The sequence below is a fragment of the Gracilinanus agilis genome, chromosome 6, assembly GCF_016433145.1.
Source record: "Gracilinanus agilis isolate LMUSP501 chromosome 6, AgileGrace, whole genome shotgun sequence".
Taxonomy (NCBI): domain Eukaryota; kingdom Metazoa; phylum Chordata; class Mammalia; order Didelphimorphia; family Didelphidae; genus Gracilinanus; species Gracilinanus agilis.
Window position 1 is genome coordinate 285,639,714 of NC_058135.1, and position 20,976 is coordinate 285,660,689.

A 20,976-nucleotide genomic window follows, 5' to 3' on the forward strand; every position below is an offset into this window, starting at 1 on the left:
TGGACAGTTCTTGTACGTTTAGTCCCTATCTCTGGCTGAACCCCATCGGAGAAACGAGGGATCTTGTCCCAGGGGCCCTCTAGGGGCTGAGACATGGTCCTGACTTTGCTGGGGGTGCAGCACACTCACGGGAGACCCTCAACCCCGAGACAGGCAGCGGAACCCAGGTTCTTTTCTGCATGTGGTCCAGCCAACCCCAGGCGGGGCAGGATCAGAGTTGTGGTCAGCACATACAAGCCCAACAGAGCAGGCAAGAGGGCCAGCATGGTCAGGCCCTTGCCCTTCCCTAGCTGTCAGTCCTGGAGCCTCCCAGTTCCCTTCACGGATGGGACCCAAGGGCACCAGATTCAAGGATTCTTCAGGACCACCAGTTCGGAGTCTGCCCCCCATCAGAGAGACTGTGCTTTCCAACCCCATGGAACTGACTAGGAAGCTCTCTCTGGGGTTGGGGCAGCCTCCCTCTGCCCACTGTCCACACTCTGCCAGTCCTCCCTGGGCCCATCCCCCTCAGAGAGCAGCAGAGCCAAGAAGGCTGAAGAAAAACAGCATTTTTATTTCTGTTGCTCTAAGAACAGATTACAGATCCCAAGGTTAAAAAACGGACAAAGGGTCTTTATTTCTGAGAGTTGGTGTACAAAAGGCAGGGATGTGGGGGAAGGGAAGAAGAGTGAGCACAAGGAGCTGAGCTTGCCCAGGCTCCCAGGCCTCTAACTCCAATTAAGTCTGGACATCAGATGGGAGTAAAACTCCAAATAGAAAATAAAACAAGACTTGAGACATGGCAGTGCACGCCCCACCCCCACAAGTACCTGCTGGTACCCTACTTTCCCCTCCCATGCTCCCCAACAAGGGGAGGAAAAAATTAAAAAAACTTTAAAAAACCCTCCCCCCCCAAAAAAAACCTGTCCCAGGGCCAGTCCCTTTCCTACTTGCCCAGGACCTAGGGGAGGTCAAGGAGAGGCAGACAAGTGGCATCTGTGAAGCTACAGCAAGCCCTCCAATCCCCTCCCAGGACCCCAGCCCCCAGGTAAATGCCCCTGTCCATAGGGAGCATGGGAGGGAACCAGAGGCCACCCTCCCAGCTCTCTTCCCTTCCCCCAAGAATGCTCAATCCTCCAAGACAATGGGTTCGTTGGTACTGGCCGGGTGTGGGGGCAGAGGCGGAGGAATTGGGGCCCGGACTGGAGGCAGAGGCGGCTTCACCTTCAATGGCAAGTTGGGCCGCCTTGCAGCCCGACGCATTTCCAGGTGGGTCAAGGCCTTCCGTAATGCCCTGGCAAAGAAGAGGGGACAGCACTGGCCAGTTGAAAGACATGCTAAATGTAATCAGTTGAAGCTCAAGCCCATTATCCCTGCTTACTGTACCTGTTTCTTCCCTTGACCCCCCCCAAATCTGTCAGCCCCCCAAGTCCACAATACCATCTCCTGGCCCCTACCTGGTGTCTTTTGTGGCCACAAAGACCACAGGATTGGGAGCATCAGCTGGGTTTAGTTTCTGACGCTTGGCGGCAGGCTGTGTACTTGATCGAATCCCTGAAACGAGGGGCCTGCCATTGGCTGAAAATGGAACCACCTGGAAGAGGGAGCCGGGAGTTCTCAAACTCACACATAAAGGGAACACCACCCCCCATGGCTCAGCCAGAGCTCAGCTCCTAGGAGCCCTGGATCTCCTAAGGCAACCATCCCACTTCTGGAAAAGCTAAAAGGGAAGAAACATATCCTTAAAGTGGGCTGAAATTGGATTCTCTGCAGCCAAGGGGTTCAGTGGGTAAGAACACTGGGCCTGAAATCAGAGCCAGGTTCAAATCCTGCCTTAAACACTTAAGCTGTGTGATCCTGGCCAAGTCACTTAACTACTTTCTGCCTCACAGTTTCTTCATCTGTAAAATGAAGATAAGAAAAGCAAGGATCTCCCAGGGTTGTCATGAGGATAAAATGACTTAATATTTATAAAGCATTTTACAAAGCATTTCCCGGACTTTAAAATGCTACATAAATGCCAGCATGTAAGTCTGAACATGTGTGTGGATATGGATTTCTGTCACTGCTGCCACTGCAACCCCTCTGCTCCTGGCTTTAAGCTCTGAGACCAAGAACCAGGAAGAAACGGACAACCATCTCGTCCTGTTCCCAAAGCCAACCCATCGGATGAGCTGGCCTGGGTCCCTAACTCACACTCTCATAGGCCCGTTTCACCACAATGCCCCCCAAACTCCGATTCTGTGTCATCTGGTTCCTATTGATGGGCGTCTTCGTGCCTCGTGGGGTTTTTGGTTTCAGTGGAGCCTGGGCCGCTACAGAGGAAAGAGAAAGGCCAGATCTTTAATCTCAGCCCCATTCCTCCCCTCCCTTCTTTCCCTGGAGAATCCCCATCTTAACCAGATTCTTCCATCCCCACTTAAGACACCAGGCCCTGGCCCCATACCGAGATCTTTGACAATGGTTGCCAGGGGCAATCGCACCAGGGGGTGAATCTTGAGAGGTGTCTTGGCTGCCTTGGGGAGCCGAATGGAGCCTAGGGACACAAAAGTCAAGGTGACTCCCAGCCCAGCAGGGCCAATACAGCTTTTGGGCAAACCATCCCCACTGCTCCAATAAATCTCTCCTGCCCATTCTCACATTCAGCCTTGATCGCGTTGGCATTGATGGGGGCGTACGGTCTTCGAGCAGCCCTCCTTGGCTGTAACAGGTCCCTGCACATGCGCCTGGCAAGACGAGTCAATTTAGTTGTCTGTAGGAGAAACGTCTGCCTGTTCTTGGCCAATAGCTTGGCCCGGTTGGCGCTTGTTGTATAAGGAGAAAGGCTCTGAGCTTCAGGTCGAGACAAGTGGCCTCGGGAGTGTGGTTCCTGATAGAAAGAAGAACTGATGCATCAACCCTCAGAATTCTGGGTCAGGCGCACCCCCACTTTCCAAACCAGCTGAGCACAATGTCGACTAGCTCATGAATCCAAAGCTTCCAGACTATTTTCTCCCTGTTATTAAAAGGTGCAGACAGACAGTTTTCTTAACCTCCTCCCTTCTAGGCCGACCCCTTCCACTCCCAAACCCAGGGTCCTTACGGTGGTACCCCGTGCTGCCCCCTCCAACTGTGTCGGAGTCTTCAACCCCCCATACTTCTTCCAGTATATCCAACAGGAGGCACAAAGACGGCACTGCATGTTGGGGGGGCCCCAAGCATACCACTGTGCTGACTGGGTGGCTAGAAAAACAGAAAAAGGCCAACTGTTGGGATGGTAGTCATAAAGGACAAGCCTAGCTTCCCTGAACTTTGAGGCACAAATTGAGACACTCACTGTGGCAGCTCTCGCAGGTCAGACCCTTCTGGAATCCAGCCCCATTCATACCAGGCTTCGACCCCACAGAGATGATCTGGTTCGGGTTTGGCTTGGTGCTGGGGTGGGAATAGGACAGGAATGGATGGTTACAGGCCAGTGGCCAGAGGCTGGAGAGCAACTTCCAGCCCAGGAGTCCCCATGCTCCCCCTACCCCATCTCTACTTACTAGGTAGGGATGTAGACCTGCTTGAGTTTGCTATCAGCTTCAGCTGCTTTTAATCTTTTCTGGAGGTGACAAAAAAAAAAAAAAAAGACAGAAAGCAGCATGAGGAGGGAGAGAGGGGTCATCCCAGGGCTTGGCCTCCTCCCCCTAAAAGCAGCTAATCCCCTTCCCCCCAGATCCTCTAGACCAATCCTCACCTGTTGGATGTATCGGTCAGTGGTTTTCCACATGTAATAGAACTGGACAATACTGGCGAGAGACTTCCAGGGGAGCTGGGGAGGTGATGCAGAGTGAGCTGGCGGCACCCTAGCCCGAGGACCCCGAGCCCCCTGCTGCTGTTGCCGCCGCCGCTGCTGCTGCCTAACCTAGCCCTTCTCACAGCCTCACTACTCACAAAGTCCTGACGGATATCATTGAAATCCTTGCCGTATTTCTCCAGCGCCTCCTCAAAAAGCATGGCCTCAGAGGCCGACCATTCCTCCATCTCATCCCGGCACAAAACGGGGCCACCCTGGGGCACCAGTGTGGACATGGCCTTGGCCAGGTCATAACCATTCCGCTGCAGCGTGTCCATGGCGTGAAACTAATGGGGGCAACATGGAGTGGGGAGGCTGTGAAATAGCCCAGGAGCAGATGTGGGCACCAGTCATCTCTGGGCCCTTCCTAGTCCCTTGACTTCCCCAACCCAGGCAGTGTCCACTCACCAAGGTGATGTCTCGGGAGGCAGCTGCTGCACTCATATGCAAGCTCGGCTGCCGAATGGAACTGCTACAGTCCAGGGCCCTGGCAAAGGTGCCCACCGCTCTAGAGGAGGGAACAGCAGGTCAAGGGGTGGAAGGAAGCTTCGAGGAGATGGGGAGGGAAGAAAAAGATTGGGTGGCCTTGAGAAAGCAACCTGGGACTGAGAAAGGGTTAGTCTGGGGCCTCCACTCCACACCGCCCCCAACCTAGGGTCACATCACCCACCCACCCCTCACCGGGCCACAACGAGGAACTGGTCAATCTGCCGATCGGTCAAGGGGTTGTCTGGATCCCAGACTTTCATTTCCATCTTCTGCTGATTTCGATTATCAGACTCACCTGGAAAAAAGAAGAATGCTGTGGCCATGAAAGGGAAAAGGTACAGGGAGGGCCTCTGGCCCCCTTTCCTGCAGGCATGGTGCCCTCCACCCATACTGAGCCTCCTCAAACTGATGACCTTTCTAGCCAGGGAGGACTTCTCCCTCTTCCCCCATCTACTAAACCATGCCCTTCCCCAAGGCCCCTCCCTCAAGCAGATTCCTTGGGCTCCCCCTCCACCTTATGGCCTCACCTTCGGCCAGTCGTTCTGGAATCTCAGCCTGGTACTTGCAGCCAACCCTGATCTCACCCTGGTCAGCCAGAAGCGTTTTCTGGACAGGGTCAAACACCAAGGAGTAGAAGAAGCAGTCCTAAAACAGAGGAGGGTGGGGAACCAGCTGAAATGAGCCTCCCCTTCCCCAAAGGGGTCCCTCCAATACCGTTTCTAATCAGGGCTCTCCGAGACCCCTTTGACATGGTGCTCTAGTCTCTCTCCAAAACCCCAGAGCTGCCTCTCAACATTTCTTGGCTTCTCCCTCATTAGCCTAACCCTAGAGGAATGCTACTTCCCCACACTAGCTAAGGAAGGCTGGGTCTCCCCGGGAGACACCTCTGCTGTTCTCTACCCCATGGTGGCACTACTCAGATCCCTTCCTTCCGCCCACTCAGCCCTCTTAGATTACCTCCTTCTCCAAGTACTGGCTCAGGATGTCCGTCTCATTCAATAGAGTCACGCTGCATTTCCCACTGCAAGAAGGATGGGTCACTAAATCCACAACCCCCCACCTTCATCCCACGTGATATCCCAATGCCCCCTTCTTTGTCTTGGGGAACAGAGGGCCTCTCAGTTCCCAACTAAATAGAAGGAAATGGTGGGAGCAAAAGAGATGACTGTGGCCTGTCCGTACCGTATATGGGTAGCTGGCAATGATTCAAATTGTCTAGAAAGGAAGAGCTCCCGGTGCTTCAGCTGGTGCCTCTGCTGTTCTGAGACTCCTGGCTGCTTGGACTCCTCCTCAAATTCCCCTGGGAGATAAAAGAGAATGAAGGGCAGCTGGGGAGGGGAGGGGAGGGCAGGGAGAGGAAGAGAAGGCAGGGAAGAAGGTTTGCTCATTCATTTCCCCCTCCGGTCTGTCTCTGTCTTTCCTTCCTTGGCTGCCACAATCTTTCCTTTCCTTCCTCCATCTTGGCCTGGATTACACATGCTCCCTTATGCTGCTACATCCTACATCTCTAATGATCTGAGTTTAAAGCTTTTACTGAAGAACTTCCATAACCCTTCTCCTCGCTATCCAGATCACCTTAGAGATTCATCCCAGGCCCCAAGGGTTGAGGCTAAGACCTCACAATACACAGGTATTGCCAAGAGAAATAGAAGACCTGGGGATTTAAACCCCAGTGAAGTCATAGTAGACTGTATCTATCCAGGCCTGTCCTCAGACTTCATAGGGCTCCCATACTTTAGGTAGGACCCGTAGAACCATAAAATGTCACTTGTTCTTTGCCAGGAACACAGCATTTAGCTTTCAGAGACAGACTTCCTCCTCAACAACAACACTATTCCTCCCCTCCTAAATGCCGTAAGCTGGCTAAGAAACCCTGTTGTAAAAGGGTTAATAGGGATGGGTGCCAAGCAAAGGAGAAGGGAACAGGAGAGCAACATAGCAACAAGCCCAGGCCCATTAGCCATTGTTCCAACCACCAGGGAGAAAGGGGGTGGGGGAGGAGTTTACAGCTGACCCCTCCCCTCGCCTCTGTGCTCCGGAAACCAGGCTTAGGCAAGGGGACCACACCCCCAACAACCCTCCTGATTGGACAAAGCCAAGGTCAGCCCCTGCCAGATGGGGCAGTAAACCCCAAGGGGCTATGAAACTTGGGAGAGCCTGGTTCCCCATTAACCCCTTATGTTGGAACCTTAGTCTAAGAAGTTGAAAATTGAAACATCAATGGAGGGGGGCAAAGAGATCAAAAAGGAAAAGGGGGACAAATGATGGAAATGAATAGTGCTTGGAAAAGGAAAGAAGAAAAAGAGGCAGGGAGGGATGGAGGAAAGGGAGGAAGAGAAGAAAACAAAGAGAAGGAAGATGAAAAGGAGGAGAAAAAAGGGAAATCCTGGCTCTCCCCAAAGCCTCTCTCCTGCTCAAAAGAGCAGCCTTCCTTGTCCTCTTACTACAGGCCCAACTGGATACCCTATTATCTCTATAAACCACTTGCCCCACTCCCCAAGGTAGGCTGCACTATGCCTTTAGGACCTTCTCTTCCTAAACCAATACTTCCAGTTCTCTGCCCACAATTCCAGTTCATCCAAAAGCTGTCCACAAGTCTCTATTTCTTGATGATTAGGTTCACTGTATCCATCTTCCCCACAAAAACCTCCTTCATCTCCCATCCCCTATTGTCTCCCCCACCTTAAAACCCACATTTTGGCTCTCCTCATCACATTCCTCCTCCATTCTACTTTTCTGACGTGTGAAAACAAGCCCTAACCCCTCCATGCAGACCTGCTCCCCACTCCCAAAACACATCCCACACATCCCCCCCATCTCAGTCATCAGACCAGAGAAATCACCTGCAAGGACCTGCCCAGGCCTGAGGACATGAGGGGAGGGGGAGAAAAGACTCACTGGCATTGCTGTCAGCAAGGCTATTGAGGCTGCTAGAAATGTCCCGTCTTCGGAAAAGGCAAACAACCTTTGCCTCCACGTTTCCATTTGCAGTCTAGGAAAAAAGGAAAAAGTGGTGGAAACTGGGTGTTAAAGCGTATCTAGGGAAAACAGGGCCACTAATAAGGAATCCATTTTCTTTTCTTTTTTTCAAACCCCCACCTTCCTCTGAGTATCAACATTATGTATTGGTTCCAAGACAGAAGAGCAGTAAGAACCAGGCAAGGGGGTTAAGTGATTTGCCCAGGGTCACATAGAAGGATTTCATTTTCTAAGCACTCAATGGCAAAAAAGACCTCAGGAAATTGTGAGTCCCAAAGCACCACTGCCGAGGCCCTGGGCCTCTCAAGTCTCCTCCCACTGAAGGAGCTCTGAAGTAGGCCAGGGCCAAGATAAACCCAGCAAGAGCTGGGTTTGGGATGCTTGAGACAATAAGGAGAATCCTCTAAGGAGTATGCATTGGGAAGGGGCCTGAAGTCCTCCACTCTGGCCACCAGAAAACTAATACCAATACTGCCTCAAAATGATCAACCAGACTTAAGCTACAGGCTATAGTAACTAAGTTACTTCCTGAGGTTGCCCTTTCTACTCTCAGGTAGCCCTTGCTAGGAAGTCTGTCTTCGCATTGATCTAAAACCTACCTTTTTCCCTAACTGCTGCCCACTGTTCCAAGTTCTGTCCTTTGAGGCCAAGGAGAGGAAGTGAAGGCAACAACCGCCCACACACACAAAGAACAGAAGCCCCACAGAAGCATGCTGTTCCCATATTAACCTTCAGCTCACATTCTCACAGGCACATTTCATTTCAATGATCTCCCTGCCCCCCCCTCTCCCCCAACACACAAACACTCACCTTATTGAGCTCCTCAATCCTTCTCACCAGGTAAGGATTGCTGGAGGAGTTCTCAAAATAGACGTAATCTGCAGTGGGAAGAGTTTGAAGAAGCTGCTTAAGCTTGAGGGAGCCCAGTGAGGGAGAAGGATGTACCATAAAAAAGGTGGAAGTGAGGACACTCAAAAGAGAAGGGAAGGGGGAGAGAAGAAAGAAAAAACTTGGGATTGGCCTCTAGCCCAAAGTCACTCAGTTGCCTAGGACTCCCTGGCCACCTCTCCCTGTGATTCAATCATTCAATCAATCGGCATTTACTATGTTCTAAGTAATGGAGTTACAAAGACAAAACTCAGATAATCCTCCTCTTAGACCTCCTCATCACAAAGGCTTGGAGTATCTTTACAAAAACAAAAAGGACCCATTAATCAGAAAGCGTTAGGCTGCAGCACTAAAAAGCTTGACTCTGGGGGCGATGACAAGGCCAAGGGCAGCCCCTGACTGTCTGTAGTCCAGACGGAGAGCTGCGACACCACGGTTGCCCTCCCCCATCCCCAGCTGGTTGTTATAAGTATCCTTCCCCTTCACCAGTTCTCCCTGGAGGGCTGGCCTCGGTCCGGGCTTCTCCTGGTGCCCCAGAAGCCAGCTAACTTTTTGGAGGGCCAGGGAGGGGGACGGCCCAGGCCAGGTTTCGAGGCTGGAGCGAGTAAACCAAGGTTTAAACCAAACTGGGAGCGGGGGAGAGGGGACACGGAGGCTTAACCGCTAGCGCCCAGGCAAGGAGGAAAAGTTACTGTCTTGCTCAAGTGGAAAGGCGCTCCCAAGCTCCCACCGAAGACGAACTTAGCTCTATTTCCCCAACCCCCACAAGAAAACTGTCCCCCTACGCAGAAAGGAGCTGGGGATCCCCCCAGGTGCTGGGACTCACCCCCCCAGCCCGATCGCTGACAGATGTGGACACGAGTTGTACCCCAAGAGCGGCGCGGTCGGGACAGGGTATCCCGCATAAGCTGTATGGGCTCTATGAGTGGCCCTGTCGCGACAACGGATCGCGCTGAGTACACGGGGCGCGGGGCTCGGCGATAGGGGCTCTGTCCCTCTCAGACACCCTGGAGTCCCTTAAGGGGGGGTGGCCCTCAGCCCGGTACCAGCCGCAAAGGCTCTGGTGGTCAAGTTCCTCCAGAGTAGTTCTGGCCCTCCTGCCCCCAGGCAACCGGGACCCCTGGGGGGCCTGCCGCACATGCGCCCTCCCCTCTGGGACCCCCGGCCAGGATCCCGTGCGCGCATGCGCTCTCTCATGCCCCCCCCCCCGGCTGCCCGCGACTCACCCCCCCCCCAGAGCCCGGTCCCGGTGAACTCGGTTCTGGTTCCGGTTCCCGCGAGGCTACAAGCGCGCGGTACTTACCCCCCACCCGGTACATGTTGGCCGCCATGGCCGCCCGGCTTGGCCGCAGGGAGGCCCCGGCAATGCTCGGCCCTGCTCGGTGCCCCGGTCCCGGCCCCGGCTCCGGCCCCGCCGCCGCCTCAACCCCGGCTCATCCCGCGCTGCCGCTGCCGCCTCGGCCTCCCGCCCAGGACGCGCCGAGGCCAGCGCGGGCCCGCTCAGCTGCTTCCGGCCCCCGGTCCCGCGTCGCGGGTCCCGCGGTTCGGTTCGTCCCGACAGAGCCCTGCCTCAGCGCCGAGCCCTTCCGGAAACCTTCCGGCTGCGCCCGAAGGATGGGCGCCCGCGCTTCGGCCACTTCCGGAGGCGCTTCGGCTCTTTCCGGCCCGTGGCCCCCGGCGTTCGGGCATTTCCGCCTCCTTGGCCGGGAGAGGCGGGGCCGGGAGGGAGGGGAGGGGCCGGACCGTAACCCTTCCCTAGCTGCATCCCTGCTGCGCCCCAGCACGAGGCCACCCCGGGAGGGAGCGGCCGGCCCCTCATTTGCATTCCTTTGCTTTTCATTTGCATGCAGCCCTGCCTTCTCTCTTCCTTGTGGTCTCTGGCCCTCGGTTCCCCCCACCCGGGCAGTCTCGGCCCCTAGGGTCAGAAGCGTCCAAATGCTTTCCGGGCACAGAACTGGGGGGGGGGGCCGCCTCCCTCCACCCCCAGCCCTGCCCCCGCAGAAGGACACAGCAGAGGCGCCGGACTTTGCATGGTTCATTTATTGCCCCTGCACTGACTGTGGCGGGGTCGGGGGAAGGCGAGGGGGGCGCGCTGCTCGGCTCAGCCTGCGGCTCTGTACAGTGTTCCCCGCGGGGAGAAGGCACGGAATGTAACCAAGTTGGAAGAGGCGGACGGGTGGCGTGGGGGAGGGGAGAAGCACTCTCTAAGCCCACCCGCTCCATCTAGTCCTAGTGAGATCAAGCATCCAGGGATGAGGCAGGGGACAGAGAAGGGGTCCGGGAGGGCGTGGGGGGGGGCGGGCCAGGGCCCCCGCCACCCAGCATGCGCCACTGGAAAATGCTCGAATCCTTTCCTCCCAACGAGATGAGGTGAGAATCGTCATGAGTGAACCGGACACTGGTGACGTGGCTGCCGTGGCCTCCGTACTTTCGGCTGGGCGACTGGGGGTGGGGAGGACATCTTAGAACCGGCAGAATGAGGTGGGATGGGGCCCAGGCGCCGGGGTAGGAGCGCACCACTTACAGATGAGCCAACTGAGGCTAAGAGGGAGGGAGCCCTGCCCGCGGCCCCTCCAGACTTCCCCCCTCACCTTGGCCTTGGCACAGGGGTACAGAAACAGGTGCACTTTGCAGAAGTCATCGGCCACGGCCACCACTCGCTCATTGTGGGAGCGGCACAGAGAGTTGATGTCCGTTCCGTCCGATCCATCCGGCCACACGCCTACCGAGTCAAGCCCTCCTCATTCCTGCTTCCTCCGCAGTACAAGCTCCCACATTCCGGGCCACCCACGGCCTGGCCTTTCTATTGTTCCCGGACATTCCCAGACCCACAACACTGCATTCTGGGCCAAGGCTACTGGCCCTCCCCTCCACCCAAGGGCCTTCTCGGGCAGCCCCAGTGGAGCGTCCCCCTCCTCGGTGTTCCCAGCTAGCTCCGGCAGGCTGGGGGCTCACCATACACGTGGAAACCCAAGACACAGGTGTAGGTCGCCCACTCTCGGTCTCGGCTCTCATACCGATTTCTCAGCAGCTTGCAACCCCCTGCCACGTCCCCTGGGAGGAAGGGAAGGAAGAAACCCAGCTCAGGTCAATCCCTTTCCATCAGCTCGGAAGACTGAAGAAAACGTGGAGAGAGGAAACAGCCAGCCGGCCTTGGGGATCTGCCCACAAATCTAGTGCCTAAGCCGGCCCACCCTCCCAGCCAGGATCCCCAGTGATTTTTCTCTAAAGGTCTTTGCTGAGCACTTTTTCCATGGATTGGGTTCATGAGATCACAGGCCTTGGAGCCGGAAAGGGCTTTAGAAAATAGAAATATCAAATGTCAAAGCAGGAAGGGACTGTCGGAGCTCAGAGGGGCCTTAAAAACTAGAATGTCAGAGCTGGGCCAGCCCCAGAGATCATCTAGTCCAATGTTCTCATTTTACAGAAGCTGAAGAAGGGAGGTGCCCGGCCCGAAGTGCCCCAGAGATTCAAACCCAGCCGCTCTGCCCCACATCCAGCAGTCGTCCCCCCTCTACCACCCTAGCTGGGAGCCACGGTGAGTGGCTTCTCTGTGACCCACCCCTGTGAACCCCTCCTCACAGTAGAGGATCTCGTAGTCCCCAGAATTGGACATGATGAAGTTCCCATCCTTGGACCAGTCTAGGTGGGTGATGAAGCTGGAGTGCCCCTGGGGAAGGAAAGGGTCCCAGTTGGAGCCTCCAGTTCCAGGCCATTTCCTAGGAGAGTCTGTAAGCCCCTTCCCGCTCTCCTCGTCCAGCACACTCACCAGGCATCGGCCAAACCGGCTGCACTTGGCCCCATCACTGGACACTCCGTAGATGTAGATGGTGTTGTCGTGGGAACCTATGGCCAGGTACATCCCATCTGTAGGAGTCAGCCAGTCAGTCAACAAGCACTGATTAAGGGTGTACTGGGGCCAATCAGCTCGGCCAGAGCAAACCAGCCTCTGCTTTCAGGCGGCTCCCCTCCAGGCCTGGAGACAACTGACCCACCGTTATGCACATAAAAGACACGCAGGGGAGGAAAGAACAAGCAGCTGCGGGGCCTGGGGACGAGCAGGCGGGGAGAGAGGCCTCTGGGTGGGGGCAGGGGTGGGAGAGGCTCTCACCTGGACTATACCTGACAACTGAGAGCTGCTCATTACCATCCGTGAAATCCGACACGATCTCCCGGGTCTCTGTGTCCAGGACCAGCCACCTGGGGTCAGAGGAGAGGATGGGCGCCGGCCGCCTCCCCCAGCCCCAGCTCACCCTTCCCTCCCTCCCCTCCTTTCCGCCTCTCACCTCCCAGTGTTCAGTCCCACAGCCACGACCTTCCCACCGGGGTGGAAGTCCGCACAGAGGCCCGTCTCCTGGAGGGGGAGGGGGTCAGAGATGTCATGCTGCCCACAAGCTCGGAGGCCCCCCTCCTGCCATGCTTCCCGGGATGATGGGGGAGGGCTCTCGGCCCAGTACCTTGAGGTCCAGGCTCCAAGCCAGGGCGTGGCACTCGCCATCCCACAGGCAGAGCTGCCGATCGTGGCCGCAGGTGAGGAAGCGGTTCAGGGAGGGGTGAGTGCAGAGGCCCCAGAGCTCGTCCGTGTGGCCCTGGGGATCCACAGAGGGCGTCAGCTCTCCCTCCCTCCCTCCCAGCTCCCCCCAAGCCCCCCCTCCACACAGGCCTAACCTGGATAACGGGGGAAAAGCCCTGAGTCAGGTCCCCCCTCAGCAACGCATTCTTGGTGGTGCCCACGAGCAGCTCTGAGCCGAGCCCTTCGGCGATGGCGCGGACAGCTCCAAACTGTTCTGGGATCTGGAGGGTCGGGAGCTCGTGATGGGGGGGCTGCCCTCCAGCCCCCCCAGCCCGCCCTCCTCCCCCCAGTCCGGGCCTTACCTCGGCCTCCTGGAGAGCCGTGAGCCCCTGCCCCCACTGGACCAGCCGCCGGTCCCGCCCACCCCCGCTCAGCACCGTCCCATCCCTCAGGAGACACAAAGCGAAGATGGAGCCCTCGTGGGCTCGGGTCTGAGCCACAATCCCAAACGTCTCTGTACGGAGAAGGAGAAGGGAGGCCCATGCACGTCATCGTGGAGCCAACAGACCGGAAGAGCAAAAAGGACTGAGCACGAGGCCGGCTCTAACGAGTCCTTTAGAACCCAGAATGTCAGCTGGGAAGAACCTTGGAACGGCCTATCAGGAGCTGCTAGGTAGAAAGAGGCCCAGAGACTGGAGGTCCTGGGTTCAAATCTGGCCCTAGCTGTGTGACCTTGGGCAAGTCACTTCACCCCCATTGCCTAGCCCTTTGGGCTTTTGTGCCTTAGGTCTAATACTTGGTCTAAGACAGTGTCCTAGACTGGATCCAAGACAGAAGGAGGTTGGGTTTGTTTGTTTTTTAAACCCTCCCCTTCCATCTTGGAGTCAATACTGTGTATCGGCTCCAAGGCAGAAGAGTGGTAAGGATGGGCAATGGGGGTCAAGTGACTTGCCCAGGGTCACACAGCTGGGAAGTGTCTAAGGCCAGATTTGAACCCAGGACCTCCCGTCTCTGGGTCTGACTCTCAGGCCACTGAGCCACCCAGCTGCCCCACCCCACCCCACCCCCACCCCCGGCCAGGTTGGGTTTTTTTAAACTAAAAATAAATAAATAAATAATGGCACTGTAAGAGCCTGAAGGGGGTGGGGTGGCCCCAGAAGGGCAGAGCTGGAAGAACCAGCCTCAGCAACCATGCAAGGGCAGAAAAGGCTTCCCCTTCATGGCAGCCCGGCCAGTGGCAGTCTAGGGGAACCTAAGACGGCCGGGGTTCGCTGCCTCCATTAATAATGGAAGGAGGCACTAAATTTCTGTAGAGGTGGGTGAGGATGGAAAAATGTTCTTCAAGCTCTGGGATGGAGCCCTGACCAACCCTCTCATTTCACAGACAGAACCGAGGCCCAGCCGGGGAAGGGCCTCTCCCAGCCCTTTCCCAGCCCTCCTCAAGGGCCACCCTGGGGGGAAGGGGATGGGGGAGGGGCATACCTTTAGCCCCACCCCTGCCTGGGGTCCGGGCGTCAGGCAGGCTCCGCCCCCAGGTGAGGATGGTCCCTTCTGAGTCCCCAGTGAGGATGTCTCCATCGGGGAGGAAGACAAAGCAGGGGACAAATTTGGGCTTCTTGTATTTCTGGGAGGGGTCAGAGGGCAGAGGTTAAAGGTGAGTACTTTCCTCTGGGGGTCAGAGGTCAGTCACCCCGTCCCCACCCGTCCAGCCCCTCTGGCAGGCCTCACCCCAAAGACGCCCTGTTTCCTCGCCAGGCCCCCGTTCCCCAGAGCCCCTCCTCCAGGAGACCAGTTCCAGAAGTGCACGTGAGACTTTCCACTGGTCACGATACAAGTGCTGTCCTGGGGGTTGAAGCCCACGGCCAGGACAGAGTCGTTGGTGCTCTGGAGGGAGGGAGAGCTGGGTGTGAGACCGCCAGCCGGCACCCGGCACCCGGCTCCTTGGGCCGGGCCAGCCCAAGAGCCCCGGCCTCCTAGGCTCAGAGATGGAGAGCTGGAAGGGGCCTTAAGAGTGCCTTCTGGGGGAAACTGAGGCCCACATGACTTGGTCAGACCAATAGTTAGTAAGGGACAGAGTGGGACTTGAACCCGGGTCCAGAGTACTCGCCACTGCTTCACACTGCCAATACCTCCTGAGAGGAGGCTCCATGAACCACAGAGATGCTCCGAGACTCTAACTTTTCCTTCTACCTCACGATTTTGCCCTGACCTGGGCCAACCACTGTTCCCCCACGTGAGGCCCCAAGAGGCTCCTCCCCCAGCCCCCCCAGGGCCCTCACCTTGATTTCCACCAGCTTGGTCCCTCGGCTCCAGTCCCACACGGACAACATGTGCTCGTTAGAGTCATCCACCACACAAAGGAAGCTGCCCTGATCCTGGGGGGGGCGAGGGGACATCGGGGCCTCAGGGGGAGCCCTGGGCCTGAGGGAGTCCCGAGGAGAGGGGACGGAAGGGCTAAAATGGGCCCCAGCGCAGGGGCCAAGAGGATGGCAAGCAGACAGGGAGTCAGCCAACGTTTATTGAGCACCTACTGTGGGCCAGGCACCGTGCTAAGGCAGGGAGGGCTGCCTTTATCGGTAGAGACAAGCCCAGTTCCCTGGGGTCCTGGGGTCCTGGGGTGGGCCCGGACTGTGGATTTTTCCAAGGTTGGGGAGAGGCCGGCTCACCGAGACAGAGAAGGCGAGGGCCCCGACCCCTCGCTCAAACACCCCGAGGCCGATCTCCTGGAGCTTCTGCAGCTTCTCTGAATCCCAGATGTGAACCACCGGCTGAAGTGGCTGATGGTAAAAAGTCAGAGGGCCAGAGGCAAAGGGAAGTCACTAAACAGGCTCAGACCCCCGGCCCACCCTGTCCAGGCTCGAGATCCCACAGTACCTTCCCATCTTTGTCGACCCCGGCTGTCTGTCCAGAAGCTACTCGGACACCATCAGGATGGACGGCAAGACTAAAGGGTGGAGAAGGGGATGTGCCAGTGGGGGAGGGGTCTGAGCCCCCCTCGGACCCCAGAATTCAGGGCTGTGGGTAGTTGGCCTAGGTGAGTTCTAAGGTATCAGCTGCCTCACAGTCAGAGGATCCAAGGCCCAACTGTGGCCATAGAGAAAAGGCAAAAGATCTTGCTCAAAGTTCCTTGTGGGAGGAACTGACTCTAGTCCCGGTTAGCCCATCACCTTCCCTCCCCTCCGGGTTCTCCCGCCCCAGCCAAGGGGCTGAGCCTCACCAGCGCACACAGTCGGTGTGCCCCAGGTAGTGTCTCTGGCCTCCCCCCCCAGGGCCTCCCGGGCCTCCTCCGGGCCGGTACAGCACCACCACACAGGCGATAAAATAAACGACTTCCCCAGAGCGCAGGACAAACAAGTTGGAGCGCGAGTCCCGGCCCCTGTACCCATAGCTGGGAGGAGGAGGGGAAGGTCAAGGAAAAGAGGCCCGAGATGAGACAACCTCAGTCACCCGGGCTGCCCTCCCTCTCCATCTCCCAGCACACGGCAGGGCTGAATCTTGCCCATCCTGCCTCCAACCGCCTTCTCTTCCCCCTCAAAGCCATCAGCCTGGTTCTGGGCCTCATCACTGCCAGGGCCAGAGACCCCCCAGAATCAGAGAATGGGGAAGCCTCCCTCTCTCTTCTGATCTCCCCTCTGATCTCTCTCCACAACAGCCACCAAAAGGCACCTTCCCAAAACACCACTTTGACCGTCACTCCTCCCTTAAGCGCCTTCCGTGTCTCCCTATTATCTCTACAATAAATCCTAACTCCTTATCTGGACATCTTTGACCCGCCCCCCACAGGACCTCAGGACACTCGGGAGTGCCTTCTTCCATGCCTAGCCTGCTTCGTCTTTGCCCAGCTCAGGGCCACCTTCCTCGATCCTCTCTGGGAAACGGAGACTCTCCTGCCTTCAGAGTCTTTCTGTATCGCTTTAGGAGACTCACAGTGTCTACTACCTAGTAACAAACGTATAGGGGCCTCCCATGTCGCCCCCTACTCCACGGAAGGCTCCTGGAAGCCACCCATGTGGCCTCAAGCTCGGGCTGAATACTAAATGTGGCGGGAGCGGAATTGGGAAACTGCTCTAATCGGAAGTCGAGGGAGGGGAGCTTCGGGGGAGAAGGCTGGCAAGGGCACTGGGGGAGAGGGACAAGAAGATTCGGGGCTCGTCTGAAGGAAACTTGGAGGAGAGGAGGGGACAGGATGGGAGGATACACCCAGTCAAGGCTGAGGTTCTCAGGGGGTGGGCCACTGGGCAGCTCCTCGGGACTGCGGACGCCCGACGGGATGTACATGGTGATGGGTCGACCCCGAAGGAACATCTTCACCGAGATGCCCTCTGCAGGGGAGACAGGGAGAGCAGGGTTACTGTCCAATTCTCTCTCCCCCTGCCAGGCAGAGCTCTCTCTTCCTGAGCCCCACAGGGACTCTTAACGGGGAGAAAGGGAGCAAAATGGGAGATGAAGTCTGTCCTTGGAGCCCCGACCTCACTCAAGGGAGTTCCATAGTCTCAGAACTGGAAAGGGCCCCAGACTGACCACAAATCTCACCTCCACCACAGAGCTATCGAGCAATCCTCACTCACTGCTGCTGGGCCACCTCGGGGGATGGAGAGCTCACTATCTTTGGAGGCAACCACGCTCCTTGGAGGCCTCCCCGGTGTCCTCCTCCCACCCAAAATGCCCCGTTTCAACCCAGATCTGTCCTTACCCAGATTATAATTGCTCCTCCGAGAACCAGGTCCTCCAGGGCTGGAGACAGGATCCTTCCCACCTCGGCTACAGAGAGAGGGTGAAAAAAGCCAAGAGGCGAATCAGGCCTTGAGAAGAGGAGTCTGGGAGACAGCCTGGTTAGCATCCAGAAACAGCCTAACTAAAGCTGGCAAGGATGTGGAACTTGAAGGTTTCCAAAGTGCCTTTTCAAACATGGTCTCGTTCAATGCTATGGTTACCTCCATTTCACAGATGGGAAAACGGAGGCAGAGCAGTGAAGTGACTTGCCTGGGGTCACATACCTAGTAAGTACCTGCGGCCAATCTGAACTCAGGTCTTCCTGACTCCAAATCTAGCACCGATCCAGCCACCTTGCTACCCCCTAGCTACCACCGTGGCCCTCCGGGGAAGGTGGAACATTCCAGGGAGCCACCCTCGGCCCATGAAGACCAGTAAGTGCCGTCTACTCTAAAGCTTCACCTGAGACCCTGAAAGGATGTAGTGACTTGGAATCAAGGAGCAGTCAGAGGCAGGCTTTGAATTCAGGTTTCATTCAGCGGCTAACTGTGGAACTCCGAGCTCACGCTGTTTCCCGCCCTGGGCATTACTGTCCCCATTTTACAGATAAGGAAATAGTCTCACACAGGTAGTAAGCTAAGTGTCTGAGCCAGGATTCAAACCCAGGTCTCTCCCGAAGGGACAAACTTCTTGCTGCCCACGATGTCCATGAAATTTTTAGGGTCCTTTGAAGAGAAGGTGAGGCTGCTTCCCCCAACCAAAAAGAAATGCAAGGACAACACTGGAGAAGAGACCAAATGTCCCGTGGCCTAAGGGTGCTCCATTTGGGGCTCCCAAGTCACGTTACCATCAAGATTTCCCCTCCTTCCAAACACAACTGTTTCTACTTCTTATTCCACATCAGGACTAGTCAGCCGTGGACACTAACAAGTTCTATGGCTATCCACGGCTTCTAGGTATGATATGTTAGTAAGAATCCCATCCTCAAAGTCAAGAGAGCCAGGAGCTCCAGCAGAGAGGAAGCCTCGACCAGCTGGGTGCTCGACACACCACCTCAGTTTCCACATCTAAAAAATGGGAATAATAATCTTTGTCACCTGCTTTACCAGGCTGTTGGGAAGTGCATGCTTAGTACACCTTAAAGAATAGAGAAATGAGGGTTGATGAACACGTCATCTCCCCTGTGGGTTCCACGATGGCAGGAGTAGAATGGGTCAGGCTGGGTAGGGGCCCTTTGACCACCTGACCAGATTAAGGCCTCAAAGGCAGAGATGACCTCCCGGGAACAGTTAAGGCCGGGGCAATCGGCCAGGAGGCTGCTGGGCAAAACATCTGGGGGTGTCTTGTCTGCTTGGGGACTCTCCTAGCTCCATGACGGGTGGGAGGCACCTGGGTACCCTCCTACCACAGCCCCATTTGCACAGTCTAACACAACAGACAGGAGGGGGGTGGGGAGACTTCTTAATGGCCTGGCTGAAATGTGCTGGGAACGTAGTGCTTTGGCAAGGTTGGGACCTACTTGAGGAGTGGGTTGGCGTGCCCAGATTCAAATCACATTTTTTTTCCCTCAGTGGGTCTTTGTGCCATCCCTCCCCCTCTTCTCCCTTCCCTCCCCTCCCCCCCCAGTAAAATTACAGGCTTAGACTAGTTCTTAGCCTTTTTTTGGTATCACGAATCCCTTCAATGGTCTGGCAAGCTAGGAGTCCCTTTTTGGACTCTTGTTTTCAGGTGAATAAAGTGGAATCCAGAGGATTCATTAAGCTGAAATACAGTTTTTAAACTATTTTCTAAAACAAGTTGGTGGCCCACAGGCTAAGAACCCCTGGAGGAGATGGCCTCCTCCCACATAGTCAGCATCTTTGCCCCTTCCAGTGCCCAGCACAGGGGTGGGGAAAAAAAACAAAGGAGGTGTTGGGGGGGGGGGGCAGTGTCTTGATGGAGGAGTTACAAACATCTGAGTTTGAAGCCTGCCTCAGACATTGGGTGACCAAGTGTCCCTGGCCAAGTCCTTAGTTTCATCATCTGTGAAACAGGGACATAATGGCATCGGCTGCACTGGCACTCGTCGTGGTGAGGGCCGAGAAACTACCTTGAGTGTTTGTGGAACGAATGAATAGAGGAGCTGATGAGAGCTGGCTGGACTGGCCCATCCCGGGGGAGGGGTCGGGGAGCAGGGCCGGGGGCTCGGAGGAGCCAGGGAGGCTCCTCTCTTACTGCATCTGGCAAGCACACTGGAAGGCTGAGGAACAGGGGGAGGGAGGGAGGGAGCAGGCTCTGGAGCGCTGGCGGAAGCCCACCTTTCGGAGCGGAGCAGCAGGTTGGCCGAGGACACCGCTTTCCTGGAGAGCTTCTGTCGGGGCCGCTCCGAGGGGGAGGAGGAAGAGGAGGAATTCCGCCGAGGCCTGAAGTGGGGGCCGGAGGGGAGGGGTGGGCAGGGCAAGGAGGAAGGTGAAGTTAAGGTTCCGGGCTCCCTTCTCACTCCTGCCAGGCAGGGGAAAGATCTCAGGTGCAGAGTCCTGAGGCCACCCCCCACCCTGGGGCTCGCACCACTCCCCCGTGCCCGAGGAACTCACGTGTCTCCCCTCTGAGGGAGCTGGAAGGGCCGGAGCGCCCCGGGAGGGCCGGGAGAGCTGGTGCCCCCGCTGCTGCTGCCCCCGCCTTCTGACTGAGCACCCCCCGGCTCCTCCTCGCAGCCCCCAGCCCGGGCTGGGGGCCCATTGCTCAGGCTGAAGGGGCCACAAGTCGGCCTGGCCTCAGGCTCCGCATCTGTCTGGGTGCCCCTGCTCACCAAGGAGGGGCTGGTGGGGGGTGGCAGTCCAGGGGGGGCCGCGGGGCTGCTGGAGGAGACAGTGAAGAGGTGAGGCCGGCCCCGGGGCACCGAGCGCCAGGGAGGAAGGGGGCAGGAGGTGCGAGGGCAGCCGGATACCTGGCGCTCATCGAGGCGGAGGCGGAGGCGGCTGCGGTAGCGGCGGCGGACTCCCTGGCAGCCTGCAGGGAGCCTGGGGCCAGCGGGCTCCCCTCCCTCATCCTGAGTCTCCGCAGGACTTCAGCCAGGGCAGCCTTCACCAGCTCCATCTCCTCCTCCTGGACCCGGAGCCTCTGGCTCAAGGCCCCCAGGCCGTCCGGGCCCCCAGTCTGGCCCTCACCTACATGGGGAGAGAGGGCCCATGACCGGGGGCTCAGCCCCGACGCCCACCCGGCCCTCTCTGCCTGTCCTCCCGGCCCCTCCCGAGGCCCCGGGGCCGCACTCACCCGGGCCCGCGGCCCCGGCCATCCTGCCCCCCGGGGTGCGGCCGCGCCTAAGGCTGCGGAGGTGCCGCCAGGGCCATGGCCCGCCCGGGGAGGGCACGGGCCCGTCGGGGCGCGCTCGGGCTCCCTAGGGCCAGGGGAGCAATCCCGGACCCTGCGCGGCAAACAGACGCCCGCCCGGCCGCCGGACGGACGCGGAGCAGCCAGGAAGCGCTGGGGGGGGCCGGGCCGCCTGGTAACCCCTCCCTGCCCGGGCGGCCGCGCTCCCACGGGGCGGAAGGGAGGGCGGGGCCGGGCCCACAGCTCGGCCGGGGGCGCCCCCGCACACTGCTCCCCCTTTCTCGGGGTG

The 20,976-nt window shown here is 57.6% G+C and overlaps 2 protein-coding genes across 5 annotated transcripts; both read right to left on the minus strand.

Annotated features, from left to right (window-relative positions):
• Positions 1-533: 533 nt before the first annotated feature.
• Positions 534-9,523, minus strand: MTA2 (metastasis associated 1 family member 2). 2 transcript variants are annotated; one of them, XM_044682130.1, is made up of 19 exons: positions 9,456-9,523; positions 8,075-8,142; positions 7,184-7,277; positions 5,468-5,585; positions 5,243-5,306; positions 4,813-4,930; positions 4,478-4,580; positions 4,205-4,304; positions 3,895-4,083; positions 3,698-3,772; positions 3,504-3,562; positions 3,296-3,393; positions 3,062-3,201; positions 2,620-2,848; positions 2,426-2,515; positions 2,178-2,294; positions 1,620-1,633; positions 1,437-1,573; positions 534-1,273 (listed from the first exon to the last, which is right to left on the minus strand). In XM_044682130.1, exons 1-19 carry the CDS (start codon positions 9,481-9,483, stop codon positions 1,108-1,110), a joined length of 2,007 nt encoding a protein of 668 aa, XP_044538065.1. In that variant the 5' UTR covers positions 9,484-9,523; the 3' UTR covers positions 534-1,107. The 2 variants fall into 2 exon arrangements, with proteins under 2 accessions (XP_044538065.1, XP_044538064.1); XM_044682129.1 differs by lacking the exon at positions 1,620-1,633 and having other exon boundaries at positions 2,176-2,294; positions 9,456-9,520.
• A 651-nt stretch (positions 9,524-10,174) lies between these two features.
• On the minus strand, positions 10,175-20,774 carry EML3 (EMAP like 3). 3 transcript variants are annotated; one of them, XM_044680160.1, is made up of 22 exons: positions 20,631-20,774; positions 20,305-20,524; positions 19,952-20,212; positions 19,676-19,780; positions 17,359-17,426; positions 16,864-16,987; positions 15,883-16,053; positions 15,540-15,609; positions 15,332-15,442; positions 14,945-15,040; positions 14,394-14,549; positions 14,148-14,289; positions 13,028-13,179; positions 12,821-12,946; positions 12,610-12,741; positions 12,439-12,506; positions 12,264-12,352; positions 11,922-12,019; positions 11,735-11,822; positions 11,108-11,206; positions 10,744-10,874; positions 10,175-10,594 (listed from the first exon to the last, which is right to left on the minus strand). In XM_044680160.1, exons 1-22 carry the CDS (start codon positions 20,650-20,652, stop codon positions 10,391-10,393), a joined length of 2,733 nt encoding a protein of 910 aa, XP_044536095.1. In that variant the 5' UTR covers positions 20,653-20,774; the 3' UTR covers positions 10,175-10,390. The 3 variants fall into 3 exon arrangements, with proteins under 3 accessions (XP_044536095.1, XP_044536094.1, XP_044536096.1); XM_044680159.1 differs by having other exon boundaries at positions 19,952-20,215; XM_044680161.1 differs by lacking the exons at positions 10,175-10,594; positions 10,744-10,874; positions 11,108-11,206 and having other exon boundaries at positions 11,741-11,822; positions 12,275-12,352; positions 19,952-20,215.
• Positions 20,775-20,976: the final 202 nt, after the last annotated feature.

Bases quoted from the DNA above. Each gene is read 5' to 3' on its own strand.
- MTA2 (XM_044682130.1), bottom strand. From the start codon at position 9,483: ATGGCGGCCAACATGTACCGGGTGGGGG. The intron at 8,143-9,455 runs GTAAGTACCGCG...TTCCCACTGCAG, and splicing joins CAACATGTACCGGGTGGGGG to ATTACGTCTATTTTGAGAAC. The intron at 2,516-2,619 runs GTGAGAATGGGC...TTGTGTCCCTAG, and splicing joins CAACGCGATCAAGGCTGAAT to GCTCCATTCGGCTCCCCAAG.
- EML3 (XM_044680159.1), bottom strand. From the start codon at position 20,652: ATGGCCGGGGCCGCGGGCCCGG. The intron at 17,427-19,675 runs GTGGGCTTCCGC...CTCTCTCTGTAG, and splicing joins CTGCTGCTCCGCTCCGAAAG to CCGAGGTGGGAAGGATCCTG. The intron at 10,875-11,107 runs GTGAGCCCCCAG...TTGACTCGGTAG, and splicing joins CTTGGGTTTCCACGTGTATG to GCGTGTGGCCGGATGGATCG.